The following is a 23,049-nucleotide window of genomic DNA, read 5'->3' on the forward strand; positions in this document are numbered from 1 at the left end:
TTAACCCACTGACGGTTCTGCACGTAAAAAGTCGCATTTTAACCTGCAGTCTTTTCTGCATAGCAAAACCGGTTTTCTCATGTTAATAGATAGGGGAACTGTGTGTAGGGGAGAAACATTCTCCCAATTTTGCCCATTTCCTTAACCGCCAGTGGGTTAAACCACAAATAGAATTGGTTAAGAGGCATACAACAATTTTGATAAAATTACCAAGCACTATCTTCAGCGCAAAACCAATTTTTTTTTATTTATAATTTATCTGTGATAATTCTAACAGCTTTTAAATTTCAACATGAGAAAAATTTTAGCCTATCACAGGGATGAGAGTAGTCAGAAAGTAAAAAAGAGGAAATCCAAGAATGAATATATATATATATACACACAAAAATTTGACAAAAAGAGTAAGATCTTTAAACTTGTAAACAATGTCATTATAAATCCTGATGATTAATTTTAAAATTGCATGAATATATAAATATTAATCACATGCCTTATTTTTAAATTGAGACAATATGAATCCCGATTAAACCACGTGAATATGAAACTCTATATAGAATTTTAAAATATGCAGAAATACAAATCATGATGCGTAATTTTTAGAGCACGTAAACACGAATCACGATGCATAATTTTCAAACCACGCAAATACAAATCACAATGTCTAATTTTTAAAGCACGTTTAAGTACGAAAATCGATGTTTGATTTTACAACGGCAAAAACGTATCACGACATAGAATTTTAAGCTCGCATGAATACCAATCGCTACATAGGGATTTAAAAAGCGTAAATACAAATTGTTTTATTGGATTTTTAAATCTTGTAAATAAGAATCGCAATGTACGATATTTAAATTGCCTGAATAAGACTCGCAACGTTCAACTTTTAAATCAGGCAAATATGAAAATCGTGAATACGAATCACTACATAGGGTTTTAAAAGCGCTTAAATACAAATCGCTATATTGGATTTTTAAATCTCGTAAATAAGAATCGCAATGTACGATGTTTAAATCACCTGAATAAGACTCGCAACGTTCAACTTTTAAATCAGGCAAATACGAAAATCGATGTTTGATACTAAAATAGCGATTTTAAAAATGCATAAATGCAAAACGGGATATTGGATTTTTAAATCTCGTAACCAAGAATCATAATGTGGGGTGTTTGAATAGCGTAAATAAGAATCGCATAGCGCAACTTTTAAATCAGGTAAATACGAAATCGATGATTGATATTAAAATCGCGAGAGACTGGACTTGGGATTTCTAAAAGGCTTGTTTGTATTGTTTTTGTTTAGACATAATAAATAAAAATTTGCAAGAGTAAGTGAATGAGCAAATAAATATTTTCACCCCAAATCCACCTCTATTATTATTTTTTTTTTTTTTTTCTTTTCGTTTGCTTTCACGCCAGACAACAGGATCATGACGTCTGAATTGTAAAAATATGAGCTATCCGGCGGACAAATAAAAATAAGGAAAATCTTATTTTCTGTGAAGAGAAAATAGCTAAAATAAGTAAAAATACGGAGCAGCTAGGATGTAGTTTGAATTTTTTGCTTATCTTTGAAAATCGTAAATGAATATGATTATTTTATTTCAACGATTGAATTTTCAAAAAAAAAAAAAAAAAGCGGGATATTTATTTTAAAAAAAAAAAACGAAACTTTTAGAGAATTTGAGTTTTTGATAAAAAGGCTGAAATTCGAAAGGCAAAAGCGAAAAAATATCATCTCTGTATAAAGGTCAACCAGTTTTATTCCAAGGAAATGATTTTTTGAGAAACTTCAGAGGGAGGAATGAGGACTTCAATGCTTTCGCTCAGCGGAAAATTAAATTCCTCATAAAATATTTTAACTTGTTCAAAAAAATTTTCGCAGAAAATTAAATTCCTCATAAAATATTTTAATTTGTTCAAAAAAAATTCCGCGGAAATTAGCGGAAAAAATTTAAAAATCTAAAAAAAAAGCGGAAATCCGCAAAAGAATCTCATTGCTGCTATCATAAAGATTTAAAAAATAACTATACTTTTAAGAAACAATTGGTAAGTCATCATTGTCATTAAGTAGAAAGATTGGTTATTAAATTTTATTTATTCATTTAAAAAAGTGCATCCCTATGTAATGGTTATATATGACGCACATCAGATTAAAAAAAAAAATCACTGACTAAATCTGATTTTTTTTTATTTTACTTTCGTGTATCTTCATTTAATTAATTTTTTTTCCCCATGAATGTTAAAGCAGCAGTACTCAAATGGGCATTGAAAATAAATTCTTCAGTTTCAATGTATCCAGTAAAATTATATCTTAGAATATTTTTTATTTATCAAACTATGAAAAGTAAACTAGATATTTGTTCATTGGGTTGTTAAATTAATGCATAAATCAAAACTAATAAGTTCATAACATATTACAATAGGAATAAAAATTAAATATCATAAGATTAATAGCTAAAATGACATGTCAAAACTAAATTATTAAAATTCATTTAAAAAATTCATTCAATTGTTCTTTGTAATGCAAGTACACTCAACTGATAGAATGACATATTGGGGCAAAAGAAAAAATTTTCAAAGTTCATTGCTTTGAGCCTGCATTCAAAAAAAAAAAAAAAAAAAAAAAAAAAAAAAAAAAAAANAAAAAAAAAAAAAAATGAAAGACTATTAAATATTAAATGTAAAGAAAAATTTTTTAAAAATTTTTATGACTGGTTTTAAAAAATATGATGTGCATTTAAAATAACATGCTCTCCAATCATAGTCGGGGGTCTGTCCAGACATTTTGTGAAAGATCCGTTTTTCGTGAAATTGTGAAAAAATTACTCACATTCTTTCAACCAGGGTCCGCTTTTATGAATTTGTGAAAATAGGGTCCGTTATTGCAAAAAAAAACTTTTTCAAGGAGTTTTTAAATTGTAAAGACATACAAGATTATGCTCAACACTGTAAAATTATGATTAAAAAAATTAAATTTTAAAAAATAAACAACAATTGCTGCTTCTAAATTAGAGATGTAACATACAAATATTTGGTATTTAGCCTATATTGCTGAACGCAGAATATTCATTTCGGACGAATAATGGAAGAATCGTCTGCCGAGGACAAAACTTAATTCGTTTACATCCATCTTTCTTGTTTTCTGCCCTGGAAAGGGTTTATTCGATTAACAAAATAATAATGAGGATAAACAAATTTGTGAAGGGTTCGATTAAAAGAAAAATCATTTTGTGAAGGGTCCGTTAACGGACCCAAATTTCTTCTAAACAGACCCCTGATAGTACGAAATTGATTTAAACAAATTTTAAGGTAAACATCTTAGGATAAAACTTTAAAACAAGTCAAAATAGAAAACCACTAAAAGCAGCTAAAACAAAATTTGTCCTATGTAAACAATTTAAATAAAAAGTTAGAAACCAAAAATAAGTCAAACAAAACGAATGTTCATATAACAGATTTAGTTTGACTTTGAAATATTATTTCTAATTTAAGAAATAACAAGAGAAAGAAATGGCTATCATTACTGTTATTAGTAACTAGGCAAACCAATATTCTGTAAAAATGTCTGAATTTCAAAGCAAGTAAAACAATGATGTCATATTTATAAAAATTGTAATTTATTGTTTTAATGTCATGAAACTGCAAATAATTTAAATTAATTGTATACTAGGGTTGATTGAAAAAAAAAACTTTTGTTTTTCAAAATTATGATTCCAATAATGACAGAAACAGTTTTTCAAGTTCCATAAATATGATGAAAAATTATTTTTATAGCAGAAAATATTTCAAACTTGAATTAAAAGAATTAGAACTGAAAAATAGCTATTTTTTCACCTAGCAATAACAAAAATATAAAAAGCGATATACACTTAAATTACTTTACAAAATTTTATTGAACTTACAATGAATTTACTAGAATTTGGAAAAAAATATGTCTTTTGGCCCACAATAAAATATACAGAACAAAATCCCATATTTAGGCGTCCATTTACCAGAAGGGTTTCTTTTCCGTACACTTCTAAACAATCAAAATAAACAAAAAATTTCTCATTTCAAATATATATATATATATATGTTTTAACACTTGTGACCTGTTTCCAGGGAGGAAAATCCTCTTTGTTTTGTTAATTTCCGCTAGTTTACGATTTTTATTTGACAATCAGATTTCTACAATAATATGAAAAAATTGGATGTCACTGAAATAAAATCCGGTATTCCACAACAATACAACCAAAAAAGAAAAACTTTTTTTCTCACGTCTCACATAAAAGAATTATAACTGCCAAGAATCACACATTTAATTTCAAGGTACACAAAAATTTCACATTTTCAAAAAATTTCAGATTTGAGATGAAATTGCCATAGCTAAAGCAAGTCATTAAGTGATTATTCAAAAGTACGATTTCGAATTCAAGAATAGTAATATTGTATTAAAAATGAAATTTTAAGTATTATGAGGAAATCTGAAATTGTTTTGAAAATGTTAGCGACAAGATGACGTGGACAATAAAATCATCACAAATTGAGTGCACCTAAAAGTAATTCTACAAATGCCCAAATTGAAATTTCCTGTGTATGATAATGTTGCATTAAAAAACTATAAAAATTCAGAGCAATAACTAACAAATATGGGATCATAAATCCATATGGGATTGCGGGTGAATTGTCAATAATTAAGTGAGAAATGTGTGGTTCTAAGTTTGCCGAACAAAATAATACCGTATTAAAACATTGATATTTTAAAAACCAAGTAAAATTCCGATTTAATAACAGCTAAAAAAACAATAGTCAAAATCAAACTATGGATTTGTCGCTTATCAAGTGGATTGAGAAATGAAAACTAACCGAAATATGTAATTTGGAACTTGCGACACGTTATAATGGCATCTTAAAATATTGAGGTTTTAACAAACTATGTGGAAATCTGCAACAAAAGTTGAGAAAATAGCACAACCACACAAATGTTGATTTACTCGATGTTGATTAAAATTGACTTTAATTCCTGTCTATTTGTTATACTTAAATGAATAAGGAAGTTTTGATGTTTGTTTACTTTAAAAATCCATTAACCTCAAAAATCTTTTTCCGGGACTTGTCGAAGCTCCGACTATTCCAGATATGGGACTTTCCACTGTAGTTAACATTCAAATTTCTATTCTGTATTCAAAAGAGGTGAATTATTAAGATAATAAAAAAGGTATCTATATAAAATTAACTTGTATATGTTTACTTTCATAATTAAAATTCAAGTAAAACAATGATTGTACGTACCTTTATTATTTCTTAGTGCCAAAAAACATCCTGGATCAAAGCAAATCTCATCATCTGAACCAATAATATCATCTCTACTTACATCACCTTTAAAAATTCACAACCATATATAAAAATAAAAAACAATTAGTTTCATGTAAAATAATTAGTTGTTATAGCATCGATAAATAATTTTTTTAATTATCTCCATTTAATTTTATGCTTATTAAAACTAAATACATATGTAGTTAATGTGTTTAAATAACGTATAAAGACATGCTCCACCAATATAAATCTACACTGATTGTTTTTTTTTTAATGTTTTCTAATCTAAATCACCCAACTTTTCATTCAATATCTAACTAATTGCAGTTGAGCTTGAGCAAACACAACTAGACTACATTTTTTCAGGGATTTGTTCGTAATAATCAATATTAACAATTTAACTTAAAAGTATTACATAAGCACATTAGTTTTAATAGTTTTGTCAAATTAGATTAAGCATTATTAATGCATTTAAAGAAATATCTTTAATTGATAAGAGAGAAGCATATATAAGCATACATACAGTCGCATTTTATTAAGATGAAAATGTTTAACACATGATTTTGCTTAAGACATAGGTAAACTCTTTCCTCCATATTAACTTTCTAATAACAATATTTATTGTATTCTTTAACAGGAACATATAAAAAAAAATTCCAGTACAAAACGAAGTAAATATTGCATGTAATGCAAATATCTCAAATTTAAATTTCGAACATCCTATTTAACATATAAGTCTTTGAAAAAATTATGTATAAAGGCCGAAAAATTATTAAAAAATTCCCTATACGCCATAGTCGAAAACCATGAAATTGCAATCGAATTGTGATTAATTGAACCTAAAAAATAATGATAACACAAATTCAATGAGAAAAAAAAATGCAAAAAATTACATATTTTGAAACAATTAATCATCAAGTGACGTAAAACTTTAATGAAATAGTCACAAATCAAGCACATTAAATAGTTATAACTCCAATTTCATACATCGCATCGTATGAATATATTGAATTTAAAAACCATGTGAAGAGGGTCGATAAAATGATATACAGTCGAACCTCGCTAACTCGAACCTTGATTTCACTAATTGTTCAATATCTCGAAGGGAAAAAAATTCCCTTCAAATTTCCTATACACTCAATGTTAAACAAAAACTTGATTTCACAAATTTTTTCTTCTAATCCCAATATAACTTGAATTTTTTTTCCATAAATAGAGTACATTTTTTTTCTAAAATTAAAAAAATAAACCAAAAAAAAAATAATTTAAGATTGGCTGACAAGGCATAGAATGATGTGTCTTCCTCTACGATAATGAATGGTTTCAAGAAGTCTGGAGTCATTAAAGATCACGAAAGTAGTTAAACAATCAATATCGCTAATTCTCCTGAAAATTACAACGAAAATGATTGGGACAGATTGACCGGACTCATGAAGCTTGATGACATGGAATTTCATGACTTTGTATACGTAGATGATGCAGTAACAGTGTGTAGTCAGTGGGATGACAATGATATCATCACTCAAATGAAAGCTTCTTGTGAACTATCACAAGAATAGGATGAGGAAATCTAAGATTTACCGCCCAGTGTTACTAACAAACAAGCACTTTCTGCAGTGGACACTGTAAGGAGATTCACTGAGAGGCAGCGAAATATGTTAGAGGAGACATTTAAAGCTATAGTCCACTTAGAAAGTGTTATAGACAAACTTTCTTACACATCTCTAAAGCAAACTATAATTGAATCTTTTTTTAGATGAAAGTGTAAAAAGCATTTTTAGAATAAATATGGAATAGTAAATAAGGTATGTAAAGAGCATTTTTCTTTATTCTACCATCGATATAATGCGATTTTCGATAATTCGAATTTTCGATATCTCGAATTTTTTCTCCTCTCCCTTCAAGTTTGAGATATCGAAATTTGACTGTATATAACTGGTGAAAAGCCTATCATAAACCAACAAGAAATTATGATAGAATAGTCACAAATCGAACGCATCATATAGTAACAACTCAAATTCGAATGTTGTGATAACATGGTATTAAACATATCAGAATTTTAAAAACCATGTAAAAGGGTAAAAAAAATTACAAATAATTTAAAAATTATAATAGGCCATTCCCCCCCCCCCTTGATATACTCACATATTCTCATTTTTAGTGCATGCGGCACAGAAATTTTTATTCTAAGGGCAAACGGGGTGCCTGACTCTGCAAACATCAACTATACGGAACTCTGGTTCATATAGGTGCTTACATGTATAAATTCATATTTTAAATAATAAATTACATTTTTAATTTTTTTATTGAAAAATTATGCTTTGATCAATTCAGTTCAAAAGAAATTCCAGGCTTTGAAAAATAAATTATACTATGTATCTAGCAATTACATTTTCTGATAAATATGCAAATATAAAAACTTATTTCTAATAACTATGATGATATATCAAACACAATATCTACAATCAATAAATTTTCAGAATATAATAACAAAGATAAAAATTAATATAATAAAAGTTAATATATTAACAATACATTGAAGTGGCATTACATTGCACCGGAAATAAATGTATATAAGGATTGTAATACCAAAAATAAATACCATCTTTTTCTTAAACATCTATAACACTAAATAAAAAACTAACTACCTGCTTCAAAGTTATTTTTTTAGTTAAATATTTCATTACAACACAACTAGCAGTCTTATTATATATAAACTATTTATCTTACTTTCTTCTGATGAAGATACACTTGAGCTGGAAGAAAACTGTCCAGTTCTTTTCTTTTGATTACTCGGAATTAATTCATTGCAATCAATATTTTGTAATGGTTCTTGATGCAATTGATTTGTTTCACTGTTCATAAATGAATGATGAGGCACAGCAGGATTTGGCAAATATCCTTGATTTGGCAAATACCCTTGATTTGGCAAATACCCTTGATTTGGCAAATACCCTTGATATGGCTGAACACCCTGATGAATCCATTGCATCATTGCAGAATGCTGTTCAAGATACTGTTTATAGAAATGCTTGCTCCAGCAAAATTGGCAACATCTTTCACACATCTTAAGACTCTAAAAAGATATTAAAACGTTATTTTTGTTGTTTAACAATTGTGAAATGAAATTCATGATGATGTATACAATGAACCAAGATTTGCATATGGTATAGAAGAAACATATTTCTTACAGAAGAATGGAAAAAACTGTTCAAATTGAAAAAAAAAATGGACAAAATGGCTTAAAATGATCGATAAATAATTTAACAAGTTATACTACAAATGACCAATAAATTGTTTAGCAATTTATACTCATGTATAATTTTACTTATGAAATCAAATCTACTTTAGGCATTAATGCAATTTTCTTTGGTTAGTGTTATGGATTATATTCCAGTAATGATTAAATCTTTAAAATATTGCTTGATTCGAATATACAAGCTAGTGAACCATGGATCTAAAAACATTCGCTGGATATTTCTTCCACTATTGAGAAAATCACTCCAGAAAAAATGTGCATATTTCTTTAAACTTTCATGAGTCTACCATTTTTAAATAATTCATAACCTTTTAAAAGAAGTACAGAATAATACTAAGAAAAAATCTTTTTTTTTTAAAAATTCCCGTTCCGTTCCGAATTTCTTAGCAAAGTTTTATTTCACTCAACTAAACGAAAACAACGACAAACAAGTACATTTGACAATTCGTAAGTTGCTTACAGCTCAGTTTAATGAATACAACTGAATGGAAAACACAGTTAAATTAGAACTATAACTTCTACTCAAAGCTCGCGACAAATTTTTTTCAATTTAATTCGCAAACGTCCTGAACGTGACAAACTTGCGGATATGGCACTATTTTCAATTTCTTCAGCTACGTAGTTCTAAGAGCAAAAAGTCCCGCAGTGAACTGATCATTAAGACACGGTTCCCAGTAGATCACCGAAGTCAAGCATCACTGGCTGCGGTCAGTGTGCGGGTGGGTGACCACTTGGATCAGTCTGCGTAGGGACCGAGGGTGTGCGGTATGGGTCCTCGTTAAACTGCGCTACCGTAAAGTGCTCGATTTCGCGTGCAGGTCGTTAGGCTACCGAAGCAGGGGTGCCATCCTCTCTGCAGAGGATCAAAATTGGCGATCGAAATGGGCTGCAGGTGGCGTAGAGCAGAATTCTTTTCCTATGGCAACACTTCACATGCTTTCCCCATTAGCGTGTGGAAAGTCATAGAGGAAGGAAGCACGTTAGTTTCTCACTTGATTTTCACATAGATTAGAATCCTTTAACTTAAAAAACTATATGGAACTGAAAACTACATTAAACATAGTTCTAAAGAAAAGTATCATGGAAATTTTAAAAAATATTTTTATTAAATAAAAAGGAAAAATATTAAGAAAAGGGAAAATATCGTAGTACATTCCTATACAACTGAAAAGAGGAGGAGAGGGAAGGGAGAAGGGCTAAAGGCATGAAACCGGTCTCTCCCCAGATGGCGTATTCGAGTGTTGCGATCGCGAATTGTGATGGCTTGTCTTCGGATCATCCTCAGGGATGTTTCCTAGACCGTCGCCAATAGCCCATTGTGCAGCTCTAGTGCGACGTAAATTAACTTCAACAACAACTAAGAGCAAAAAATAATTATTTTTCTGAAATTTTCGTCAACGTCATTTCGTACTTCTAGCCCTTTAAAAGCTATTTTTTATATTCTGTTTTGTTGAATGGTTTACACATCGATCTTAATGATTGGGGCCTCCTTGGCCGAGCGGTATCGCTCGTCAAGCGCTCTGTTAACCGGGGAGGTGGCTGGTTCGAATCCCGCCGTATCCCTGGATGTATTCTTTGGGATATTTTATGTTACAAAATCAGACACAGAAATGTACTTTCTCTGAATAAACATTGCTTTTATATCTACGAATTCAGATTTCTGATCCCCAAAACATAGGGAGTGGCAGCAATCTTGGAAATACAGTCGTGATAGTTTGGTCAGCAGATCTGCTGACCACTCGAGTTGTCCAAGGTTTGAGCCTTTTGTTTATTCCACTTTTTGAGGATTAAAAATATAACTTTAAGTAAATGTTTATTATTTTGTTTAATAATAGTAAAAGAAAAAAACTTCTGAAATGTAAGGTATACAATTGTTTACATCGTTTTAAAGAATGCAATTTATGGAAAAACACAAAAATTTCAGTGTAATTGATTGAAAAAGTCGCATTTTTGAAATATGATTTCTCTGGCTCTAATTCGACCTATTTCACAAAAATTCTGTATTTTTCTATTTAAAATTACGTTCTTTAAAATAATGTAAACCTTACGATTCGAAAATTTTTTGATTATTATTATAAAAAGTAATTAAAAAAATTACTGAAAGCTATATTTTGCTTGGAATAATCTTTGTGTACCTTGGTGTAATCCTCAAAACAATCTTTTTTGATTCAAAAAAAAAAAAAAAAAACATTTTTTTTTTCGAAAGCATTTTGATTCTTTGATATTTTACTATCCGTTTTAAAAAAATTTCTGTAAAGTGGCAACCCTGTTTCTACAATATATCTGTCGAAATTGTTTCGTATATTTTAACAGATTGGCAAAAATGAGTCTAACTTTGATACAAAACACTTAATTGAATTATAATTTGTTTTCTAGTGTTTTTTGTGGTGGTAAAAAATAATTCTTTGTGATGATAAAATAGAATCTTGATTTACTTTTTAATTACCAATTTAGACTTCATTGTTTTTAATAATGTGAGTTATTATGCTATGAATGAATATTTTTTTTTAAATTTTATTATTCACATATGACTTACTCTTTTATTGCTATACAAACGCTTGTGCACTCCCTAATAACTCCTTTAAAATTGAAGAACACGCAGTTTAAGTTAGAGAAGTATTTTTTTATTGCTGTATGAAAATCGTTCCAAGCTTAGTTATTTTTGATACATTTAAATGTTGTGCTAAGAACGATATGTGATAAAAGAAAATATTTATCTAAATATGTCCCTAGTAATTAATTTGTGTTAAAAATATGTTTCAAGTCGATCACTGATTCATAATTTCTTTTATCCACAGAAAATTTCTGTTGATAAATCTTATAAATATTTAAAAAAATAATTTCGTCTTAAAAATTACATTTTTTAAAAATAGATAAAATTTTTGAACTACCCCCCCCCCTAATCAGAAATTGAGAACGGAAATTATATTTTTGAATTGTTTAGTGCAAAGATGAACTATATTTGTTTAGTTACATTTCGAAAAATTCTTAGTTATGTTTCTATATTTTTGTGATCTGACTTATAAATTTAAACAGAGCATGATTTTATACGATTTGTGTAAGTTGTTGAAAGATTTTACTAAAGACTTCCGTTTTTTGGAAGATCATTATCAAAATTATTTCCGAAACTTCTAAATTTGTAAGCAATTTTCTGATTTTTAAATATTTTGAAATATATTTTTCTTTCTCAATATATTTTAAAATATATTTGTATCCCGAGAAAATTACATTTCATGTATTATCATATAACCTTTTTCGCTAAAATGTCCGTACAAAGAAAATATTAAAATTTTTTCAATCTAACGTTTCATAATTACTTTACCATATCTACGATTATAAACAATAAAATGTTAATTAAAAGTGGGCAATTCCGGTATTTAGTGCTTACAATCATTTAATTAACATTTTTAGATTAAATTACTTAAAAAAGTTTCCAATTATAAATCAAAAGTATACTTTTATTTTGTTGATAAATATTGATTTCATGCAAATTATATTTTCCGTGAGAAGAATCGCAGAAATAATCCCACTTTTAAGACTTAAATGAGTTTGAAGTGTTGACAAGTTTATGAGTTTGTTGCTATTAAAAATCGTAAAATTGTTAAAATATTTCTAGAACTTGTTAGTTTCATGAAAATAATTTTTTTTCTTCGATTAATCGATATCTAAATTAATCGATTTTGACATGGGAATTTAAGCATATGTCATCAATTTTCAACTTCAAATTTGTTAACGTAAGTAAAATGAATTATTTACTTCTAAAATTAATCTGAAATGTCTACTTTTGTTCTCTTGTTTCTATATAGTTTTCACCATTTTTATTGTTTAGGTCTACCAGTAGGTAAGTGAAAAATAATAATTGTAAATTAACAAGGATAACCATAAAAAATATGTTATTGAAAAAGCTATTATAAAACTGACAATATAGTTTGTTCTAATTAAGTAATGAAAATCAAATTAAGAAAAAATAATTTCTATTATTTTATATCATTATTATTCATCAATTTCAGATGATTTCATATGTTTTTTTTTTCTTCAGTGATCAAATAGGTCAATATAAATGAAAAGAAAAAAACACACACATCTATTCAATCTTATCTATTTTTTGCTTTTTTCTATAAACATATGCGTATAAACATATTTTAGGGATACGTATAGACACTTTCTGCCTAATCAGCAAAAATAAATAAATCGGGGCTCGGAGGCAAAATTCTTACTGCTAATTACTGCTGAATTTTTACATTAATTTTTACTTTTCAATTCATTGTTTTTCAATATTTTAAACATGAAATTTTCATACGGTTACTATATTGTTTCGTTTTAAACTTTAAGCATTGATTTCAACTGAGCGTAAAGTATCAGATTATTAATTTTTAATTGTTTTAACAAGGCAAATTTGTTAACAGATAATCATTTTATCTTTTTCATTATTTCAGAAAAATTCTGTCACAGTCGAATAACTAAGCAAACGTTGTTTTACAAGCATAGTCGGAACTAATTGCTGTACTTATTATTTATAGTTAGACAGAGCTCATTCATCTTCTAGGAAGACTCAAGTTATTTAAATGCGTTTTACGTATTCAACAATTTTATTTTTTTAATATACTTTTTATTTCATTTCATTAAATAAAAATAATTATGATGCAGTACGTTGCATTATTATGTCTGAGAAAAGGATCAATTTTTTAATTGCACTGCGTACATTACTTTTTAATAAAGAACTCTACCTTCTAAATATGTAAATAAGGTTTTAATTTACACTGTCCTCCTGTTAGCATAGATAATATCAAAACTTCATTTAACGCTTTAGTGGGCCATTTAATTCTAATAAAGATAAATTAAAGAGTTTTTGGAATTGAAATTCATATAAGAATAGTAATTGATGTAAGAAAAGAAAAGCTCATTTAGCTTATAAAAATAAGTTTGAATTTTAATGCAATTTTTTTTTTTTGGTGATAAGTATATTTTCCCAGACCTAAATGAATTTTATTTTTCTTTATTTATAAAATAAATTTTATAAATGATACAAACTTCAGAAGGTATTATGCATTTTATAACTTGTATACGTTTCCTTATACTTAAAAAAATGGTTGACAATTTTATTCAAATGCACCTCAAGAAAGCTGATGTTATGTTATTAGCCAAAGGAGACCTAAATTAAATCTGGTAAGACAGCTAATATGAACTTTAAAAATTAGTGGTAAGTATGCTTACCACGGCATTAGAAGGGGATAATTTTCCTTATGCAACAACCAAAGTTATGGATTCTTCATTGACATTTACAGCTCTATTAAGAAGAACGTGCTTTTTTTCTCAAAGCATACGCGGGTTTTCCATCATGTTATTGCATTAAAAAAATACGATAATTTTCATCTACGAAGTTTGTGTAAATTTTAATTTCGCACCTAAACGCTTTGTAGTAAATTCATTGAATTGAAACTTCTTATAACCAATACCTGTGAATTGAACTGCTCTACTTGTGCTGGAACAAAAGATTTTACTATCAACATAGTGCTTATTAACATAATCCTTATCATTCAGAGGGGTTTTATATTTACAATTCTTTCATTATGTGCATTTAAATTCTTTTACTCGTGTCCCATAATATACAATAATACTCTAAATGCTATCTATTAGTTGCATCTGTTTTGTCTAAAGGAGCTTTTACATTTGATATGATTATATTTCTTGCATCAAAATTATTTTTATCGTGCATTAAACATTCATCTCTTAGTTCATCCATGCCTTTTAGTTGCACAATCAGATTCTTCCTTCAGATCTTCTAATTCTTTTATATATTTCTGTTTTATATTGAAAAACTTCTTCAGCATGAATCTGACTGCTATTAGTGGTATTGACTTATTCTTCAATATTCTCACAATTAGCATTGACATAATTTTTCGTTGCAGAATCAGTATATTCTTTAGGTTCCAAATTAGGTTCCAGTATTTTCGTTAGGTTTTAAGTTATAATCATTATTAAATCATATTTAATCATATATTGGCCATCATTCGCTAATTTGAACCCCATTCCTGGAATATCAGGAGTTCCTTCTCTGTTTTCTCTTTCGAAAATTGGATAGTACGCTGCCATTTTTTTTACTTCAATGAAAGAAAAAGGAATTGGCCACCGAGTATAAAAATTAAAAAATATATATAATTTGATGCAACTTATAGTTTTAATGTTTTGATCATGATATTATCTGAATTTTTTATGTTTAAGCAGCATTTCTTACACGTTGGATGTTTTAGGTAGTGTTTTTTTTTTAACCTATAGTTGAATTTTATCATCAAGTTGTTCGTATCCGTATAGTTTTGATGATGAGCTAAGTTAAAACAATTGATTGGATCTAATTTACCAAAATTCGAATTATTGACCATACAATCTGTTTCCGGCTTAATGGTGTTGAGACCAGATTCCAAAATTACTGTGTATAATCGATTTTGATAATTTTTCTCAAAATCCATCATGCAACTAACAGTTGGAACCTTTACATTTTTAATCATCAGCCATTACTCCGTATTATCCAAATGGTCAAATTACATATTGTTATGTTTTGCATTTTCATATCTTTCCGTGCATTGAGGGATTACGTACAAGGATAAGACCTCATCTGAAGTAGCTTTGATAAAATAAGAACTGCTGGATTTTTTCATCGAAAATATTCTATTTCACAATGCTGTGTTGGTTCCAATTTATTTCTACAGGCTTATCGGATAACCTTAATTGATTAAATTTAGCAACAGACTATGAACTTAAATCCAGCATATGGAAGCCAGAGTGATAAATCTGCTACAACTTTATAGTCGTATGTTGCTGGTCAGTGTACAACATATTTTCACTATGATTCCTCTGAAACTTAAATTTGACTTGGTGTCCAGTAATTACTTTTTTATTTTCCCAGAAGGAATCAAATGCATATTTTAATGGGATGCGTAAAGTTACAACATTGCTATTTTGAGTAAATTTGTATCGCTGCCCAAATCCCTCATAATATTCCTCGTTAAATACCAATTTTTCCAGAAACTCAGTTATTTTGGTTGTATCAACTAAAGCCTTGTTGTATTTTAAAGGTATTCCATTAGCAGCGTCCGACCGACGTTTCAGTGTAGAAGAGCATTTTTGCAGCTTCCGAAGAAGAAGAATCCGATGTAATATGAATAAATCCTAATACTTGTTGCATGAAAGTGGAATCATTTATGTATGATTCGATTTCAGTGCTTCCCAATGTTAGCCTGTTAGCTTTGGTCAAACCACCTCTATTCAAGAGAGTAACATCATTCGCTATTGTAGTTCTATCACTGTTAAAATTTTTTAGTTTTGCTGTAAATAACCCTACTTTAATCAACAGTTCCTAGAAAAGAGCAGGCCTCAGCATGGGTTACCATAAATATCCTTCAGTAGTCCAAACGTAATGACATATGTCGTATTTTCAACCACTGGGCAGCTTAGTACCCCGAACGTAATGACATCTTTCTTATTTTTCATCTACTTCGCAGTTAACTTCGTCACATCGGACTACTAAATTGATCCTAGCCGAGGCCTTCAGACTTCTAGGAGGTGTTGCTTTAACCCTAGGTCATTATGCAATAAAAACTGAGAAGAATGAAATCTGTGTAAGCGAATAAAATATAATATTTTAGTTATAATCAATGGCAAGAGAAATTGATTAGTGAAACTTTTCTAAAAAGAAACTTTCAGAGCATGTAATTACAAGTTTGGCTGACTGTTTAAAATAGGAATATGTGTTTCAATATTCCATATTATCTGAAACTTTAATCGAAGGATATGCACAGCCAGATTATTGGTTTATCATTTCCCAATATCAAAAACTATCATGATCTTTTATAGAAAAGCATTCTTGTGATGTAGATTGGCAAAAAATATGCAGTACATCCTACCTTATCTATTAATTTAATTGAGAAGCATTTGGATCGGATTGCTTTGGATGAAATATCAAGGTGTCAAAAAAAAACTGAAATATTTATTGAAGAATACTACGAGCGTATGGATATGTCTGACGTTTCCAGTTCTCAAATACTGCCAGGGACTATAATAAGAAAATTTATAGATGAAGTCAATTGGGACTATATTATACAGTAACAAGAAGGATCAAGATTTTGTTATAAAATTTGTATTGAAAATAGATTTTTTCCTATTAATGCAAAATAAAATCAAGATATTTTCAAATAAATTTTTCAAAGCTCATAAATAAAGCATAAATTCTATACTTGCAGAGATTTGTCATTATACACGAGTATCTGCTTATCATCCGCTAAAAGAATCAAGGTCATCAAAAACATATTTTGTATAATAGGGTGAGATTAGTTACGGTCGGAGAATTGTCGAAAAAGGTTAATGGTTTTTCTAACCATTGAAATTTCTATCAAAATCTGATATTAAGCCAGTTCTCACAAAATATTTTTTTCACTTCATTAATTAAGATTGATTGACGATTGTTTTACGGCAAGTGGTGGTTGCTAACACCGTAATTTTCTGTTACCATTGACAGATACCAACTTTTCGACAGCAGTAGTGATCACAATACTTTATGTAGACTGTGGTTAGAAGCCAGCCTCGATTTTGTCTTCCTAAATGAACTAGTGAGGCAGTTTTCTTATCACTACTCGGAATAAGTTGTCAACTTAAAACATTTAAAATATTTCTTACATCTACCAGTAAATAAACAATAAATAATTCATCTAACTTAAAAATAAAGTTTTAGTTAAATACTCATATCATCGAACTGTTTGTCTAAGCCTTCCGCGCTTCTGCTTTACGCAGCTGAGCAGAAGGCAAGTTAGTATTCAAATCAAAGTTCAAAACTTTTGTCACTTTAGTTCAGATTGTTGCGTTTCAAAATGGAGTTATCTTATATCCTTAGATATTGTCCCAGTTCAGTTTTTACTTTCAAATTTTTGATTATTATGCATGGCGAAGTATTCAAACTTTAGATTACTGAATTTTAATAGTTCTTTGATCGTTTTTAAGATATGACGTTAAATTTTACTCAACATGTATAATTTGTTGCTCGCTATCGAATACGAAGCTTTCAGTAGAAAGTAGGCGTTACTTATCTCCAGACTAACAAACACATAGGCAGATATTTATTTAGGGAGGGGCCCGGGAATTCAATATTGCCGAATCAAATTGGGTTGAATTTAAAGCTGAGTTTAGTATTATGCTTCACTTATTTTAGATCGATAGTAATAAGTTAAAACATTTTATTTTGTCAATCTTTTTCTGACAGTTTTTAAATTTCTTTGGTTTGAGGCTATTCTGTATTACACTTTATGAGCAAAACGTCGTGCGGTGTTTAAATAATATTTGAGTGATTCTTTTAGTCACCTTTAGCAGACGTTAAATTTTATACATTACCTAAAATACTGCTTTTTACTTCTGAATTTTTATATTTCGATTCATTGTTTTACTATATTTTAAACAGGAAATTTTAATACGGTAACAATATTGTTTCTATTTAAACTTTAAGCATTCCACAATGCATTGGTTTTAACTGAGCTAAAAGTAGCTTATTATTAATTTTTACTTGTAATAACAAAGCAAATTTGTTAACAGATAATCGTTTTATCTTTTTCATTATTTCTGCACGCACATTCTAAACTAATTGCAGTTCTTAGTATTTATAGTTAGACAGAACTGATTCATCTTCGCGAAAGACTCTAGTGAACTAAATGCGCTTAACGTGCTCAATAATTCCATTTTACTATTTACCTTATATTTCACTTCGTTAAATGAAAATAATTGTGATGCAGTAAGTCATATTATTATGTCTCTAAAAAGGGAAAATTTTTTAATTGCACTGCGCACATTGCTTCTTAATAGAGTACTCTAGCTTCTTAATATGTAAATGAGGTTTCAATTTATAATGTCTCCTGTTAGCACAGATAATATTAAAACTTCCTTTAATTTTCCTTATACAACCAAAGTTATTGATTCTTCATTGACATTTATAGTTCTTTTAAAAAGGACTTCTCGCATTTTTACTAAACGCATAAGTGGGCTTTCCTTCATTTTATCGCATTCTAAAAATATGGTAATTTTCATATATATAGTTAGTGTTAATTTTAAGTTCGTGCGCCTAAAAACTGTAGTAAATTCATTGAATTGAAATTTCTTATAACCAACACCTGTGAATTGAACTGCACTATTTGTGGTAGTACAAAAGGTTTTAACATCAACATAATGTTTATTAACTCAATCCTTATCATTTAGAGGGACTTTTATATTTATTTACAATCCTTTCATTATGTGCATATTAAATTCCTTTTTCTCGTGTCTTATAATATGCAATAATACTCTAAATGTTCTCTATTAGGAGCATCTGTTTCGTCTAAAGGAGTTTTTACATTTGATATGATTTTAGTTTTTGCATCAAAATTATTTTCATCGTGCATTAAACATTTCTCTCTTAATCCATCTATACCTTTTAGTTGCGATATCAGGTTCTTCTCTCAGATCTCCTAAAATTTTTATATATTTCTGTTTTGTATTCAAAAATTATTCAGCATGAATCTGACTGCTATTTGTTTTATTGACTTATTCTTTAATATTCTCGCACTTAGCATCTACAAAATTTTTGGTTGCAGAATCAGTATTTTCTTTATGTTCCAGATCATATTTAAAAATTTTTCTTTCCATATCATAACAGCCAGCATTCTCGAATTTGAACCCCATTCCTGGAATATCAGTATTTGATTTCTTTTCGAAAAGTGGATACTATGCTGCCATTTTTTTATTTTAATGGAAAAAAAATTGTAGTCCTCCGAGTATAAAAATTAAACAATATATATAATTTGATGCAACTTGCAGTTTTAACGTTTTGATCAAGGTATTATCTCAATTTTTATGTTTAAGATGCATTTCTTATGCTCTTGTAGGATGAAATGGATGACATAATTCTTGGTAGAGCTGTTTTTTTTTTTTTTTTTTACCTATTGTTGAATTTTTCATCAAGTTGTTCGTATCTGTGTAGTTTTGATGATGAGCTAGGTTGAAACAATTGATTGGATATAATTTACCAAAATTCGAATTATCAAAATCCGAATTTTAGAGTTCCGAAAAGAGTACTCTAGCTTCTTAATATGTAAATGAGGTTTCAATTTATAATGTCTCCTGTCATCCCTGATAATGTTAAAACTTCCTTCAATTTTCCTTATATATGCAACCAAAGTTATTGATTCTTCATTGACATTATAGTTCTATTAAAAAGGACTTCTTTTCTAAACGTTTAAGTGGGTTTTCCTTTATGTTAACACATTCTAAAAATATGGTACTTTTATATGCATAGTCCGTGTCAATTTTAAGTTCGTACCTAAAAGCTTTGTAGTAAATTCATTGAATTGAAACTTCTTATAACCAACAGCTGTGAAATGAACTGCTCTACTTGTGCTGGAACAAAAGATTTTAAAATCAGCATAGTGTTTATTAACAGAATTCTTATCATTTAGAGGGGCTTTAATATTTACAGTTCTTTTATTCTATGCTTATTAAATTCTTTTTCTCGCGACCCTTAATATACTGTAATACTCTAAATGTTCACTATTAACAGCTATTTTGCCTAAAGGCACTTTTACATTTGATATGATTTTATTTTTTGCATCAAAATTATTTTCATCGTGTATTAAACTTTTATCTCTTAATTCATCAATACCTCATAGTTGCGCCATCAGATTCTTCCTTCGGATCTTCTAAATTTTTCTTATATTTCTGTTTTGTGTCGAAAAAATCTTCAGCATGAATCTGGCTGCTATTTGGGGTATTGACTTATTCTTTAATATTCTCGCAATTACCATTGACATAATTTTTCGTTGCAGAATCAGTATTTTATTTAGATTCCAAATCGTATTTAAAAAATTTTCTTTCGATATCATAATGGCCATCATTCGTTAATTCGAACCCCATTCCTAGAATATCAGGAGGTCCTTCTTTGATTTCTTTTTCGAAAAGTGAATAGTACGTTGCCATTTTTTTTATTTTAATGAAAAAAAGATTATTGTCCTCCGAGTATAAAAAAATAATGTAGATATATAATTTGATGCCACTTATAGTTTTAATGTTTTGATCATGGTATTATCTTAATTTTTTATTTTAAGTAGCATTTCTTACGCTCTTGTTAGATGAAATAGAAGCCATTTTTTTAAATTTTAATTATTGTAATCACATAGATTATAATAATTTTGCACAAAATCCATCATGTAACTAACAGTTGAAACCTTTACATTATTAATCTCAGCCAATATTCCGTAATATCCAAATAACTTATTGATATGTTTTTTTATTTTCACATCTTGACGTGTATTTGAGGATTACGCACAAGGATAAGACTTCATCTGAAGTAGCTTTGATAAAATAAGAACTGCTGGATTTTTTATCGAAAATATTCTATTTGACAATGCTGTATTGGTTCCAATTTATTTCTACAGGCTTATCAGATAACCTTAATTCATTAAATTCAGCAACAGATTATGAACTTAAAGCATAAGGAAACCAAAGTGATAAATATGCTACAACTTTATAGTCCTATATTGCTCGTCAGTGTACAACATATTGTCACTATGATTCCTCTGAAACTTAAATTTGAATTGGTGCTCAGTAATTACTTTTTTATTTTCTCAGAAGGAATCAAATACATATTTTAATGATATCCATAAAGTTACACCATTGCTACTTTGAGTAAATTTGTATTGCTGCCCAAATCCCTCATAATATTCCTCGTTAAACACTAATTTTTCCAAAAACTCAGTTATTTTAGTTGTATCAACTAAAGCCCCGTAGTATTTTAAAGGTATTCCATTAGCAGCGTCCGACCCACGTATAAGTGTAGAAGAGTATATTCGTAGCTTCCGAAGAAGAACAATCCGATGTAATAAGAATAAATCGTAATACTTGTTGCATAAGAGTGGAATAATTTATGTGTGATTCGATTTCAGTGCTTCCCAATGTTAGCCTGTTAGCTTTGATTGAACCACCTCTATTCACGATAGTAACATTATCATTTGCTATTGTAGTTCCATCACTGTTAACAACTTTTTGTTTTCGCTGTAAATAACCCTAGGTCATTATGCAATAAAAACTGAGGAGAATGAAATCTGTGTAAGCGAATAAAATATAATATTTTAGTTATAATCATGGCAGGAGAAATTGATTGGTGCGATTCTAAAAAGAAACTTTCAGAAGATGTAACTACAAGTCTAACTGACTATTTAAAATGGGAATATGTGTTTCAATATTCCATATTATCTGAAATTTTAATCGAAAGGTATGCACAGCCAGGGAATTGGTTTATCATTTCCCAATATCAAAAACCATCACAATCTTTTATAGAAAAGCATTCTTGTGATGTAGATTGACAAAAATATGCAGTACATCATACCATATCTATTAATTTAATTGAAAAGCATTTGGATCAGAATGCTTTGGATGAAATATCAAAGTGTCTGAAATATTTATTGAAAAATACTATGAGCGTTTGGATATGCATGACGTTTCTAGGTCTCAAAGAATGCCAGGGACTATGATAAGAAAATTTATAGATGAAGTCAATTGGGACTATATTAAACAGTAACAAGAAGTATCAAGATTTTGTAATATAATTTGTATTGAAAATAGACTTTTGCCAATTGATGCAAAATAAAATCAAGATATTTTCAAATAAATTTTACAAAGCTAATAAATAAAACATAAATTCTATATTTGCAGAGATTCGTCATTATACGCGAGTATCTGCTTATGATCCGCTAAAAGAATCAAGTTCATCAAAAACATATTTTGTATAAAAGGGTGTGATTAGTTACGATAGGGGAATTGTAGAAAAAGGTTAATGGTTTTTTTAACCATTGAAATTTCTATCAAAGTCTGATATTAAGCCAGTTCTCACAAATTTATTTTTATTAACTTCATTAATTAAGATTGATTGACGATTGTTTTACGGAAAGTGGTGGTTGCTGAACTCCGTAATTTTCCGTTACCATTGACCGATCCCAACTTTTCGACAGCAATAGTGATCATAACAATTTATGTAGACCGAGGTTACAAACCAGCCTCGATTTTGTCTTCCTAAATGAACTAGTGAGGTAGTTTTCTTATATTATCACTACTCCGAATAAGTTGTCAACTTAAAACATTTAAAATATATCTACCAGTAAATAAACAATAAATAATTTATCTTTATTAAAAATAAAGTAAAAATGTCATTAATAACACAATATAAACAGTCTGTCTAAAGCCTTCTGCGCTTCTGCTTTGCGCAGCTGTGCGGAAGGCAAGTTAGTAATCAAAGCTTGTGTCACTCCAATTCAGATTGGTGTATTTCAAATCTTCAAAATGGAGATATTTTATTTACGTAGATATTGCCCCAGTTCAGTTTTTACTTTCAAATTTTTGATTGTTATGCATGGCGAAGTATTCAAACTTTAGATTACTGAATTTTAATAGTTCTTTGATCGTTTTTAAGATATGACATTAAAATTTACTCAACA

The 23,049-nt window shown here is 28.8% G+C and overlaps 2 protein-coding genes across 7 annotated transcripts in view; one reads left to right on the plus strand and one right to left on the minus strand.

Moving 5' to 3' along the window:
• The window catches only part of LOC107454607 (gem-associated protein 8), a 22,093-nt gene extending 12,910 nt beyond the window's left edge, over positions 1–9,183 (minus strand). Inside the window, exons 1-3 of one of the 6 annotated variants that reach the window (XM_016071851.3) lie at positions 8,886–9,183; positions 8,023–8,368; positions 5,269–5,355 (exon numbers count right to left, since the gene is read on the minus strand). In XM_016071851.3, coding sequence (XP_015927337.2) covers positions 5,269–5,355; positions 8,023–8,359 — 424 coding nt within the window. In that variant the 5' untranslated portion in view covers positions 8,360–8,368; positions 8,886–9,183. Of the gene's footprint in view, positions 1–5,268; positions 5,356–8,022; positions 8,369–8,444; positions 8,472–8,620 lie in introns of those variants that run through there. The other 5 variants (XM_071182086.1, XM_016071849.4, XM_043049979.2 and 2 more) reach the window with 5 other exon arrangements.
• A 3,096-nt stretch (positions 9,184–12,279) lies between these two features.
• Positions 12,280–23,049, plus strand: part of LOC122268288 (probable chitinase 10) — a 150,299-nt gene continuing 139,529 nt past the window's right edge. Inside the window, exon 1 of the mRNA XM_071181735.1 lies at positions 12,280–12,392. Within this exon, the coding sequence (XP_071037836.1) occupies positions 12,326–12,392 (67 nt within the window). The 5' untranslated portion in view covers positions 12,280–12,325. The remainder of the gene's footprint in view (positions 12,393–23,049) is intronic.

This window comes from Parasteatoda tepidariorum, chromosome 6, assembly GCF_043381705.1.
Source record: "Parasteatoda tepidariorum isolate YZ-2023 chromosome 6, CAS_Ptep_4.0, whole genome shotgun sequence".
Lineage (NCBI taxonomy): Eukaryota > Metazoa > Arthropoda > Arachnida > Araneae > Theridiidae > Parasteatoda > Parasteatoda tepidariorum.